This window comes from Molossus molossus, unplaced genomic scaffold (assembly GCF_014108415.1).
Source record: "Molossus molossus isolate mMolMol1 unplaced genomic scaffold, mMolMol1.p scaffold_m16_p_1, whole genome shotgun sequence".
NCBI classification, from domain to species: domain Eukaryota; kingdom Metazoa; phylum Chordata; class Mammalia; order Chiroptera; family Molossidae; genus Molossus; species Molossus molossus.
The window spans coordinates 206,500,118-206,514,747 of record NW_023425344.1 but is presented as its reverse complement, the minus strand read 5'-3'; the positions used below and the strand labels follow the sequence as shown (position 1 = coordinate 206,514,747).

The following is a 14,630-nucleotide window of genomic DNA, read 5'->3' as shown; positions in this document are numbered from 1 at the left end:
AAGGAGAAACATCTGTAACAAAAATAAATTAATTAATTAAAAAAAAAAGACCAAGAAAAACTGTTAAAATGAGCAAGAGAAAAGCAGTTACCTACCTACAAGGGAGCTCCCATAAGACTGTTGACTGATTTCTCAACAGAAGCTTTGCAGGCCGGAAGGGATTGTCATGATATTAGGATTTACAACAAAGATTACCCAGGAAAGCTATCATTTAGAATCAAAGGACAGATATAGAGCTTCCCAGATGAGAAAAAGCTAAAGGAGTTTATCACCACTAAACCAGTATTACAAGAAATGTTAAATGATAAGAAGAAAAGAAAAGATAAAAAATATGAGTACTTGGCAATAGCTATATATCTATCAACAGTCGCTTTAAATGTAAATGGATTAAATGTTCCAATCAGCCATAGGGTGGCTGAATGAATAACAAAACAAGACCTTTACATATGCTGCCTACAAGAGAATTATTTCAGATTGGAAAACAGACACACACTGAGAGTAAAGGGATGTAAAAAGATATTTCATGAAAATGGAAACAGTAACAACAAAAAACTTAGGTAGCAATACTTACACCAGACAAAATAGACTTTATATTTTTTTCCTTTATTGATTTTGGAGAGAGAGAGAGAAACATTGATGAGAGAGAACATTAATTGGCTGCCTCCGCATGCCCCCCACTGGGGATTGGGCCCACAACCTGGGCATGTGTCCTATCTGGGAATCGAACTGGTGACCTCTTGGTGCATGGGTCAGTGCTCAACCACTGAGCCACACTGGCCGAACCAGACAAAACAGACTTTAGAACAAAGGTTATAGCCATGGCCGGCTTAGCTAAGTGGTTAGAGTATCACCCCGCAGATCAAAGAGTCACGGGTTTGATTCCCGGTCAAGGGCACGTACCTCGGTTGTGGGTTTGATCCCTGACCCCAGTTGGGGTCATGTGGGAGGCAGTCCACGGGTGTGTCTCTCTCACATTTATATTTCTCTCTGTATTTCCCTCCCTTCCCTCCCACTCTATCTGAAAAAATCAGTGGAAAAATATCCTTGGGTGAGGATTAAAAACAAACAACAACAACAATACAAAGGCTGTAATAAGAAATAATGAAGGACTCAGCAATTCCAGTTCTTGGTATTTATTCGAAGAAACCCAAAACACTAAATCACAAAGACGCATATATAAGTTCATTGCAGCATTATGTATAATAGCCAAGATATGGAAGCAACTTGTGTCCCTCAATAGATGAATGGATAAAATATGGTGCATATATACAATGAAATATGACTCAGCCATAAAAAATAGTGAATGAAATTTTGTCATCTGCAACAACATGGATGGCCCTAGATGGTATTGTGCTGAGTGAAATAAGTCAGACAGAGAAAGACAAATGCCATATGATTTCATTTATATGTAGAATCTAAAGAACAAAACAAATGGCAAGCAGAGCAGAAACAGACCCATAAATACAGAGAACATTTTGACAGCGCCAGATGGGAGGGTGGTTTGAAGGGATGGGAGAAAACGGTGAAGTGCTTAAGAAGTACAAATGGGTAGTTACAGAAGAGTCATGTACACAGAAAGTACGGCATAGGGAATATAATCAATAATATTGTAGTAACTACATATGGTGTCAGATGGGTGCTAGATTTATCAGGTTGATCACTTTGTAAGTTATATAAATATCTGATCACAGGATTATACACCTGAAATTAATGTAATATTATATGTCAACTATAATTGAAAAATAAAAAATTATTAAAGAGCAAAAAAAAGAAAAAGAAATTTAACAACAAAAAAAGGCTCGGCACAGCTACATGGTGACAATAAGGAAGGAGTATATATTATTGTAAAAGAAAGTGGACTAGCATCTTCATAGAGCATCTTTATAATTTGTAAAGTGGTATGGTTATTTAGAGATACTTCTGTTGTCTCGGGTTTTTGACCTAGTGTTCAGGGACTTCTGGTAGATATATTAACTTCAGAGTATTTATGATTCCTCTGAAGTTGTATAGAATATTTTATGTGTAGATGCTTTTTAGGCGGTAAGGAGGAGAAGGGCCAATAGATTTTCTTTTTTTTTTATCCTCACCTGAGGACATTTTTCCATTTTTTGTTCAGATGGAGTGGGAGGGAGAGAGAGGAAGAGAGAGAGAGAGAAACATCGACGTGAAAGGGACACATCGAGTGGCTACCACCCGCACAACCAACCAGGGTTGGGGACAAACTGCAACCGAGGTACATGCCCTTAGCGGGAACCGAACCCGGGTCTCTCTGGACCCCAGGCCAATGATCTAACCGCTGAGCTAAACCGGCCAGGGCGCTTTTTGTTTTGTTTTTAATCCTCACCCGAGGATATTAATACATTGATTTTTTTTTTTTTAGAGAAAGTGGAAGGGAGGGAAGGTGAGAGGGAGAGGGAGAGAGGGAGAAGGAGAAACATTGATGTGAGAGAGACACATTGATTGGTTGCCTCCGGCATGACCCTGACTGGGGCTGGGGATCAAACCTGCAACCCAGGTACATGCCCTTGATTGGAATCAAACCCAAGACCCTTCAGTCCAAGAGCTGATGCTCTAACCTCTGAGCCAAACCAACCAGAGCAGGCCAATAGATTTTCATGGGATCCTAAAAAGTTTTAAGGACCACTGCTCTGGGTTAAGAAAAGTTTACAAAGATCAACAAATACAGGTATTGTGTGTGTGTGTGTGTGTGTGTGTGTTTTATGTCTGTATTTGAGTAACCATATTAGTAAAGTATTAATTATATATAAGATTCTCTGACTTTTATTCAGTAAATATTGTTTTGCCTGTACATTAACTGAGAACTTTGTTTTCAAAGGTTCAGGAGCAAGTACATCCCACTCTCTCAGCTAATGAAGAATCTCTCTATTATATTGAACAGCTGATTTTTCAGCTGCTTAATAAATTATGCATGGCTCAACCAAGGACTGTTCAAGATGTGGAGGTAAAAACTATTTTGTTATTTCAAAAACTCACTGAACTACTGTACAAATTAATTTTGGTATCCAAATATATATCATTCTAAATTATTATGGAAACAAACACCATTGAAATCATATGTGGGTTATATGGTCAGCTCATTTTCAACAAACATTTCAAGGCAATTCAATGGGGAAAGGAAAAGTTTTTCAGCAAAAAAAAATGTTTGGAACAATCGGATAAACTTATGGGGTAAAAACCCCTGGGAACCTATCTCACACAAAAATTAATTGACAATGGATCATGATCTTAAACATACAATCTGAAACTATAAATTTTCTAGAAGAAAATGAAGGAGAGTATCTTCATAAACTGAGGTTAAGCAAGTATTTTTTTTTACACAGGACTCAAATACAGAAAGTATTAAAGAATAAAATTAATGAGGGGGGAAAAATGTAAGTCACAGATTAGGAGGAAATATTTTGTATTATGTATTCCTTACAAAGAATTTGTATCCAGAATGTTAAGAACTCCTACACATCAATAAGAAAAAGACACCCTACTTTTACCTCAAATGGGCAAAAATCTTGAACAGACATTTCATAAAAGAAGATCTATTAATGGTCAATACACACCCAAAAAGATGCTCAAGCTCACAAGTCATATGGGAAATAGAAAGTAAAACCATATCACACCCACTGAAAGGGATAAAATTAAAGACTGATAATACCAAGTGTTGATGAGATGTAGAGCAAAGAGAATTGTTTACATTGGTAGTGGGAGTGGAAAATTGTATAACCACTTCGGAAAACTGTTGGCAGTTGCTTATAAAGTTAATTACATCTAGCCTATGACCCAGCTAGATATTTAACCCTAGATAAATCAAAATATTTGATCACAAAAAAGACGTATACATGACCATTCAAATAGTTTTATTCATAATAGCGAAGAATTGGAAACAACTCAAATTTCCATCAACAAGAAAATGGGTAAACAAATTGTGGTAGATTTATTAAATGGAATAGTACTCAGTAATAAAAGAACAAACTGTTGATATATGCAGTAACATGGCTACAATTCACAGACATAGCATAGAGCAACAAAGCCAGACCCCAGAAAGTATATATTGTATGATACTATTTAGATGAAGTTCAGAATCAGATAAAATTAATGGTGATAGAAATCAGGATGGTGGGTTGCTGCCTTTGAGGGATGGAGATTAAGATGATAGAAATGTTCTGTATCTTGAGTAGGAAAGCATTTTTCAAAACTCATTGAATTGTGCACTTCAGATCTGTGCATTTTACTGCATATAAATATTGCCTCAATAAAGGACTAATATATTGCCCTGGCTGGTGTGGCTCAGTTGATTGGAGCATTGTCCCATGCACTGAAAGGTCATGTGTTTAATTCCCAGTCAGCACATACCTAGCTTGTGGATTCTGTTTGCCTACTCTGGCTGGGCGTGTGCGAGAGATAGACAGGTGATGTTCTGTCTCACATTGATGTTTCTCTCTCTCTTCTCTCTCTCTCCCACTCTCCCCCTCCCTCCCTCCCTTTCTTTTCCCTCCCTCCCTCCCTCCCTCCCTTCTCCCCCTCCTCCCTCCTTTCCTTTCTCTAGAATCAATAAACATATCCTCTGGTGGGGATTAAAGTAAAAAAATAAAGGGCTAGTATAAATCTCAAGGGATATTTACTTATTGTTTTACACACACACACACACACAAACACACACACCACTGAAAGATCATGTGTGATATAGTGCTAAAATATTGTTTTGGTTTGGTTACACAGGAGTATTTTTAGATTTTCAGAAATATCTGTATAGTATATTGTGTGTTCACCTCAAGTCAAGACTCCGTCCATCACCATTTATTCCCTCTATGCCCTCCTACACCTCCCCCAGACCCCTTCCTTCTCCCCCCCACCCCAACCCCCACCCCTGGCAGTCACTACACTGTTGTCCATGGTCCATGAGTTTTTAATTTATTTAATTTATTTTTTGTTAATCCTCACCCGAGGATATTTTTCCATTGAATTTTTTCTAGAGTGGAAGGGAGGGAGGGAGAGAACAAGAGAGACATCTGTGTGAAAGAGACACACTGATTGGCTGCCTCCCGTACAACACTGACGGGGCCAGCAGTCGAACATGCCCTTGACCAGGAATCAAACCCTCAGCCCTTTGGTCCGAGGGCTGACACAAACTCTGAGCCAAACCGGCCAGGGCAGGAGTTTTTCTCTCTCAGTCCATCCACCCCCAAGCCAACATCCCCCTTTTCTGACAGCTATCAGCCTGCTCTTTCCGAGTCTGTCTTTTGCACTATACTGTTTATATCACCTTTCCTTTAGTAATAGCTTTCAGTATAAAGGAAAATCTTATTTTGGAGTAATTGAGCTATTAAGAGTTTCGGGGACTCTGGGCATTAAATCTCTGCTGTAAGATTTGGTCATTAAAAAAATATAATAAAAGCATACTTTTCAACAGCTAAATATGCTAAAAGCTTAATATAATTTTAAAAATTAGAAATTCTGCTAAAGTGGGGTTTGATTCAGTTATCATTATTTCTCATTATTCATACCAATCACTGGTTCAAGATGAACCATAACAGTAACCTAAAAGGCTTGGATGTTTTTGTTGTTTTATTTTCTTGCCAAGAAATGTGTTTCCTTAAGTCATTCTCTTAAGTTCCGCCACCTACTTGATCCTTTAAAGAGGTACATGATCTCTCTTCTTCTTGAAATTCTTCTCTATATTTGAAACTCTTAAGATTAGCAAAAGGAAAGTGACTGCATAATTATTATTAATAATGAGTTAACTTTTGCTAGGTAACTAATTTTGACCCTAGAAACCTTACCGTTAAATCACTGATAGAGTATTTTATGCTAGCTTTAATCTCTCCTAATAGTAATACTGTGTTTTTTTTTCAGTTCCATTTTAATTATGCTTACACTTTAAGCTTTCTGTTTATATTTCATCTTTTTTTTATTTCCCATGGGAATTTTGTGGAAAAATGTTGATAGTCCTGTTAACTTTTTTTTAAATTTTATGATTATCCTCACCTGAGGACTTTTTTTTTTGCATTTATCTTTAGATAGAGCGGGAGGGAGAGATGTAGGAAGAGAGAGAGAGAGACACACATTGAGTGTTCACCACCCAACTGGGGCCAGGGACAAACTGCAACCGAGGCGTGTGCCCCTAGCGGGAAATGAACCTAGGAGTCTCTGGTCCCCGGGCCGACACTCCAGCTGCTGAGCCAAACCGGCCAGGGCAGTCTTGTTAATTTTTTAAAAAAATATTTTACTTATTACAAGAATCAAAGCATTGTTACTATTACCTGCTACTATTAAAAATGGTGATGAAGTTGTATGAACTTTCTACTTATGAGCACTTCTGTTAATAGTATTACTGTTATGATCTGAACAGGAACGAGTTCAAAAGACCTTTCCTCATCCAATTGATAAATGGGCTATTTCTGATGCACAGTCTGCCATAGAGAAACGAAAACGAAGAAACCCTCTCTTACTGCCTGTGGACAAAATACATCCTTCACTGAAGGTAATAAAAAAATTAAACATTGGGAAAATTCTTTATAACAAAAAGTACTTATATTGTACAGTATATATGTACAGTATTTATATAGCATTGTCTTTGTTATTGTGTATGTGCACTTGCATGTGTATAGATTTGTACTTATATATATATATATTGCTTAATATATGTACAAAATAAAAATAAGTATACTTTGATAAAAATCAGATTGCCTTCCAAATAATATTAAAAGTTAATTACAAGCAATAATGTATCTTTGTGACAACTTCTGATGAATACTACCCCTGACTAATTTTCAACCTTTTGTGGATTAAGAAAATAAATAATATCAAAAACTGTGAGGTCAGAACTGTTTTTAAGTTAATTTCTATTTATCACGGATATTTGTATATACATTGGAAAATAGACTAGGGAGTATTATTTAGTCTTTAGAAAATACTTGGTGTACATGGATTTGAATATCCCTTGGTAGCAATTTTAAGACCCTTCCTTTCCCAGATACACATCCTCTCCTCAATAGAAACCGTTGTAATTTGGGGATAATGGTTAAAGCAAGGTCCTTAAAGATAACAGATAACTTGTCAAATTGATTTTGGGTAATGTATTAAGAAGTTTTTTCAGGGAGGTCCAGCCCAAGATGTCTATATTAGAGTAAACTCTCTCTTTTTGTTTGATAATAAAAGCAGATTTGTTAGATTAGATTTATTTTTCTTTAAAAAGCCCCTGGTACTGGGACCAGTAGCTCATTTTATATCTTATGTAAGTTTAGACATTTGATTTATAGAAAGTTCTTTATAAGTGAAAATGTTAAATTAAATTTTTAAGTATTTAACTGGTACTTGATAGTGCCATTTTTTTATAATTAAATTGTTTATTTTTTTCCACAGGAAGTTTTAGGGTACAAAGTGGACTACCATGTGTCCTTATATATTGTGGCTGTACTAGAGTATATCTCAGCTGATATTTTGAAATTGGCTGGTAATTATGTTTTTAATATTCGACATTATGAAATATCTCAGCAGGACATTAAAGTGTCAATGTGTGCAGACAAGGTAAGTGTTAAAATATATTTAAACTTAGCTTGAATAATAGTGACTATATGTGACTTTTACCTCCCACTTTTTTATAATTATATTAATAATTTTTATAACTCCTAGTTTTCAAAGGTAGAAAAATGCTGGCTTTACAGACTAACCATGATATTTCCAGATTTTTCACCATGTGACAAGATGATAATCTCTTTTTTCCAACAAGAATGTTTACCTACAGAAAAAGACATGCAGAACTCAAATTAGTTTAAGAAACATAGTCTGAGTTTTATAGTTTTATTTATTTATTTGTTTGAAGTTTGTATTTTTAGAAACAGAATATGTACAGAGTATTCAGATACATTTAAGCATAAGAAATAATTTTGAAAAATGTAATTTGGTTTCATAGAATAGTTTAGTGGGGCATAGGTAGAGAGAAAAAGATTTTGCAATGCTAGAGTTACTTCCTTTTGGTAATTTGCTATACTTCTTCCTTCCTGGCTGTAAGCTACTGAGAAAAAATTGAGTTTTTTTTCTCTCCTCCTTTACTTCCTCCTTTCTACTTTTCCTTCTTTTTTCCTTACTTTTTTAATCAATATTTTTGAGTGCCTGTCATGGTCCAGTCACCGTTCTGAGCATTGAAGATACAACAGTGAACAGTCAGCAAACCCTGTTAAAAGGAATTTATTTTAATGGGAAATAAATGTTGAAAACAAATAATTACAGCACAATGTAATTAAAACTATTAAATGAATAATAGTGTAGGGGAGACCAGGAGTACTTCACAAAGAAGATGCCTAAACTAAACCTCTAAAGATAAATGATCCCCAGGACCTATCATATGCCAGTTGCCTCCTATATGTGCCTTGACTGAAGATGGAACCTGCAACCTAGGTCTGTACCCTGACCTGGAATTGAACTCATAACCTATTTGGTGTACAGGATGACTCTCCAACCAGCTGACCCACCCGGCCAGGGCTAGCCGTTACTTTTTCATATTTGTACTTCCTTTCTCTTATAGGAAGAATCTGGCTCACACTTTTCTTAATATATTTTCTTATTTGATCAATCTTCCTGTGTAACCAATCTCCCATTGGTGCAGGCACCCTCCTTAACCCTATTTTGGCTTTGAAATTCCTCTTCCCTTTATATATACTCTCCTTACCCCCCTACTCAAGCTCCACCAATCCCATGTTGGGCTGCCACTGTGGACCATCTTCTCCAGCAGCCTTCATGAAGCTGTGCTGTCATGTGGATAGTCTTTTTACCTCAGTTGATCTTTAACATCCTATGTCAGGTGTGCCCCTCTCTACAGACACCCTCCTTACTCCACTCGTAGTCTGTCACCCTGAGATGGTCCACCCCAGCTTTTCCAACCTCCACCGTACTGGGATTCTTACCTTATTTGCTCTATTCCTCCTTCCCCACCCATTAGCCTTGGATAGAATTGTTGAGGAACTGTGGGAAGGAAAGACTTAATACCATATTTGAGGCTCGCCTTTTCCATGACAGTTTTTAAAGGCAAACACCATTAAATTCTAAACAATTACAGTTTCAGAATTATAATAGGCCAAATCCTCACAGCAAACTGACAAGTCATCACGTAGCTTCTCTTTGAGCACTAGGGAACTCATTTCTTAAAAATTATTCATCCATTTTTATCAGATCCTAATTAGGTGAAATATCTTTCTCATACAAAGTTAGAGTAGACTTCTCTATTAATTTTCATTCATTCATTCTAAGTCTTTCTCCTGAATTACATTAAGTAAGACCAAACTGTTTTTCAGAATAAGTTACTTGAAGTATTTTTCATGAACTAAATCTTTATCTTTTGAGACTTTAAAAAACAATCTTCATGTGACATGATTTTCAGATCCCACTGTTATATTGCTCTTAGCTTGTAATTTCTAAAACTAAAGACAACATTCTAGATTTGGTCTGACTAACACAGATTACAATGACATGCCTCCTTTATTCTATGTTATTCTTTTATAATGTCAGCATTGTTTTGGGCACCTTTGTCACTCTGCTTACTTATTGAGTTTGCAGATGTCTAAACTTCCTACGACTTTTCACATGAGGTACTATTTATTATGTTATGTCTTTGATTTCTTAAAACTCGCTGTTGATTTTTTTTTTCATGTAAGTTTGAATTCAAATTTATCCCCAGAACATTTCAGACCATTATTGAGACTCTGCTCTAACATATGAAGATGTTATAAAACTCTAATTTTGTTATTCAGCATTTTCTTTTGTTTTTTGATTAATCCTCACTCATTTTTTCCATTGATTTTTTTTTTTTTCTAGAGAGGGTGGGAGGGAGGAGGAGTGAGAGTGAGAGCGAGAGCAAGAGAGAGAAAGAAACATTGATATGAGAGAGACACATCGATTGTTGCCTCCCCCATGAGCCCCAACCAGGGCTGGGGATCGACCTGCAACCCAGGTAGGTGCCCTTGACCAGGAATCGAACCTGTGACCCTTTAGTCCACCAGGCTGACGCTTTTAACTGCTGACCAAACTGGCCAGGGCAGCACTGTGTGTGTGTGTGTGTGTGTGTGTGTGTGCGTGTGCGTGTGTGTGTGTGTGTGGTGCCTTTTAGTCGCTTCTGTTTTGCCTTTTGTCTACCTTAGTGGTCAACAAACTTTATCTGTAAAGGATCAGAGGGTAAATATTTTAGGTTTTGTGGGCCATACAGTTTCTCTTGCAACTACTCATCTTTGCTTTTTATATCAGGAAGGCAGCCATAAACAAATGAGTGTGCGCTGTGATGTAGTAAAACTATTGCAGTGGGCTATAGTTTGCCCATCCTTTTCTACCATGATCCCAGATTTGTTATAAGAGACTGTCATATGCTTGTCTTAAAATTAAGATGACTTTATTTGTGGGTCTAGTCATGTGAGTAGAATGAGATTAGTATGACATGGTATGATCTTAGTAAATCTAAACTGATCTTTAGTGGTTTCTACTTCAGGAGATCACAAAACATCTTGTTTAATAAATTATTCGAAAAAATGATTTCTAGGCATCTGCATAATTTGCCAGGCAAGGTCATATAATTTGCCAGACAGAGAACTTGAGAATCAACCTTTTCCCTTTACATTTAAAAAATAAAAACATTTAAAAAATAAAAACAACATTTGACTATATAAAGTATTCTGGCACATCAAAAGTTGCTTAGGCCTGGCTGGTGTGGCTCAGTGGATCGAGTATCATCCCATGGACTGAGAGGTCCTGGTTCGATTCCCAGTCAGGGCACATGCCTGGGTGGCAAGCTCTATCCCCATTAGGGGGTGTGCAGGAGGTAGCCAGTTGATGTGAGACACATGCATGTTTCTATCTCTCCCTTCTGTCTCTAAAAAATCAATAAAAAATATTTCTTTTTAAAAATGGGGGTTGCTTAGAATCGACAATCACAGGAAAGAAGTATATAGCTCAGCCCCTACTAACTTTGTCACTATTAAGCAAAATAATATTCAGACTAGAAAAATAGAACATATGTGCTTAAGAGGAAAATTAATGTTTAAGAAAGGTGAGAGATCCCTGGCCGATTTGGCTCAGCAGTTAGAGCATTGGCCTGCAGTCCAGAGAGACCTGGGTTCGGTTCCCGCTAAGGGCATGTACCTCGGTTGCAGTTTGTCCCCGGCCCTGTTTGGGTTGTGTGGGTGGCAGCCACTCGATGTGTCCCTTTCGAGTCGATGTTTCTCTCTCTCTCTGTCCCTCACACTCTATCTGAACAAAAAATGGAAAATGTCCTCGGGTGAGGATAAAAAAAAAAAATTAAAAAAGAAAGGTGAGAGAATAAAACAGCACAGAGCAGTTCTGAAGTTTACTTCTCCAGGCCCAGAAGTAATAGGAATTGAGTTCTGTGGGTTTTCTTTCATACTAATATTACTCCATTTGTTTCAACAACTGGCTTTACTTTTTTTAACATGACCAAAAAGTGCTTTTTATTTTTCTAACATTTTTTTCTGACCCTTAACTCATTTGGGCTTTAGCCTTATTTACAAGTCTAATAGTTTATAAACATATACAATACATGTATGTCTTAAGCAAATACCTTTTGTGTTTGCATTTACTGTCTGTCAGATGCAGTGGATTTTAAGATAAAATCATGGTTCTTATCCTTAGAAACTTCTATACAAGTATTTATATAATAAAGAGAGAAGATAGCTACTGGAGGACTAAAGCTAGTGGAAAAGATTCTGAAATAGGAGCCTGGGAGAGTGGGAAAAGCTATACAAAGAAAATTACATTTGAGCTAAGTGATGAAAAGGGGTAGATATTTGTGATAATTGGAAGAGAAGTAAGAGAAGACATTCTAGACTTAGGAGAATACAAGTAACTGACCAGATTTAAGAGACGTTTCTGAATTAAAGTTAACAGGATTTGGGGACTGATTTGATATAGAAGTTGAAGTGTTAAGTCTAGAGTAGTGACAAGTTTTCTAGTTATGACGATTAAGTAGGTGATGTTGTTGTAAGTGATACTGAGGTGGAATATATCTATATAGGTTTGGTCAGACAGGGAAATAACTGGCAAGTCTTTCATAATGTCTATAGTCCAGAGAGATGTTGAGACTAGAGATAAACATTTAAGGGGTCATTACCATTTACATAGTAGTTGGAAATCATCAAAGATGAGCTCATGTAGGAGAAAGTGTAGTATTTCTGAGACTTCCAGTCTAGGTAGTAGTGTAGGTAAATGCAGTACTCGCCTCCTCCCACAACCACATTAAAATTATAACTGAACTACAGAACAACCATCATTCAGAACCACCTAAAATTGAATTGAATGTAAGTCCCATAACTACGAAATTAAAGAAACCACACTGAGACTGGTAGAAGGGGCAGAGGCACGGAAAGGGCAGTCCCACCACCCACATGTGGCGGATACAAATCAGGCGGACTATCTTGGCTGTGAAGGTCCTCCCTAAGGAGCTTGGGGTCCCAGTCCCACACCAGGTCCCCAGCTCAGGGTTACAGTGCCAGAAAGAGAAGTCGCCATAATTTCTGGCTATAAAAACCAGGGGGAATTGAGGCTGAGGAAGGCTGAGGCTGCTGGAGCCAGTTCCTCTTAAAGGACCTATACATGGAGTCACTTAGACTAGCTCCTGCTGGGCTCCAGCATGGCTGAGGCAGCTTGAAAGGCATCAGAGACACATACAGGGAAGAACCGAGTTGTTTGGCATTGGAGCAAGAGCTAGAGAGGCAGCTTTCTCCTGGACAGACATGCTGGTGGAGGCCGTTGTTTCTTAGGTGAGCCATTCCCCCAGGGGACGGCAGACAGGCACCATATCTGGGACTGCAGCAACCCGGCTCACACTGTTTGCCCTGCCCTGGTGATTCTCTGAGGCCCTGCCCACCCAAGCTGTTTCCAGAGGCTTTACCATAGGAATGGCCCGTTTGGGCTTATGTTTCAGATTTTCCTAAAATCTCTCAAACAAGTAGCATCTAGCCTCAGCAAGCTCCATTCTTCTTGCTAAATAGCCCCAGGCCCAGCACAAGAAGTAGCTGGCTTTGGTTTACAGCTTGGCCTTGCCTGGGCACCTCCAAGCTCAGCAGAAGAAGCAGCCATCTTCATATTACTTTGTAGCTTATACCTGGTGGCACTGGGTAGAACACTGGCAGTGGAGTGACTTTGGCCTGTGCCTCTCAGGAGGCCCCAGAACCAACACACCCAGTGGACAGCTTCAGACAGTGTTGAAGAACCACTACCCAACCATCTCCACAAGCGACACTCTCAAGGGGTGGGCTCAGTGTGTGTCTTGCTGAAGTAAGTCTTGCTCTTTGTGGTGGGTCCCTGCATAGCCAGTTCTCCAAGGTAATCAGTCAGAGGTCAGTGGGCAGTGGGCACAGCCAGTCCTTGCAGCTGATCAGCCTGAGTAAATCCCTCCTATTGACATACCAACAGCAATTAAGACTCAATTATAGCAGAAGGGTGTACAGTTCACATGGGGAGTGCACCTCGAGGGCCCACAGGGTTATCAGGGAGGCTGTGCCACTGGACCCTTCAGGACACCTACTACAACAGGCCACCCTAGGAAGCCTAGGAGACATAGCAACTCTACCTAATACATAGAAACAATCACAGGGAAGCAGCCCAAATGAGGAGATGAAGAAACATGTCCCAAATGAAAGGACAGAACAAAATTCCAGGAAAAGAACTAAACAAAATGGAAATAAGCAATCTAACAGATGCAGAGTTCAAAACACTGGTTATAATGGATTCTCAAGGAACTTAGTGAGGACCTCAAGAGCATAAAGAAGGACCAGTCAAAAATGAAGGATGCACTAACTGAAATAGAGAGTAATTTACAGGGAATCAGTAGGTGAAGCCGAGAAGCAAACCATCTATTTGGAGTATAAGGAAGCAAAAAACACCTAATTAGAACAGCAAGAAGAAAAAAGAACTCAAAAAAGTGAGGCTAGTGTAAGGAGCCTCTGAGATAACCCCAGGCTTATGAACTTTCACATCATGGGGGTGCCAGAAGAAGGAGAAAGAGCAAGAAATTGAAAAGCTATTTGAAAAACTAATGACAGAAAACTTCCCTAACTTGGTGAAGGAAACAGATATACAAGTCCAGGAAGCACAGAGTCCCAAACAATGAACGAAAAGAGGCCCACACCAAGACACATCATAATGCAAAAGGTTAAAGACAAAGAGAGAATCTTAAAAGCAGCAAGAGAAGAGCAGTTAGTTACCTAACAAGGGAGCTCCCATAAGGCTGTCAGCTGAGTTCTCAAAAGAAACTTTGCAGGACTGAAGGGAGTGGCAAGAAATATTCAAAGTGATGAAAAGCAAGGCCCTACAACCAAGATTACTCTGTCCTGCAAAGCTATCATTTAGAATGGATGGACATATAAATAGCTTCCCAGACAAGAAAAACGTAAAGGAGTTCATTGCCACCAAACCAGTATTATTTGAAATGTTGAAGGGTCTTCTTGAAGAAGATAAAAAATATGAACGATAAAATGGCAATAAATACATGTCTATCAACAATTGAATCTACAAACAATGAATAAGCAGAACAGAAACAGAGTCACAGATACAGATAACGTTTTGTTGGTTGCCAGATGGGAGGGGGTTGTGGAGGTGGGTGAAAAAGGTGAAGGGAT

General features: G+C 38.3%; 1 protein-coding gene across 3 annotated transcripts in view; it reads left to right on the top strand.

The window, feature by feature from the left end:
• Positions 1-14,630, top strand: part of SOS2 (SOS Ras/Rho guanine nucleotide exchange factor 2) — a 108,924-nt gene that overhangs the window by 38,243 nt on the left and 56,051 nt on the right. For all 3 annotated transcript variants that reach the window (XM_036242182.1, XM_036242185.1, XM_036242183.1), the window contains exons 2-4: positions 2,837-2,962; positions 6,362-6,493; positions 7,375-7,539. In XM_036242182.1, coding sequence (XP_036098075.1) covers positions 2,837-2,962; positions 6,362-6,493; positions 7,375-7,539 — 423 coding nt within the window. The remainder of the gene's footprint in view (positions 1-2,836; positions 2,963-6,361; positions 6,494-7,374; positions 7,540-14,630) is intronic.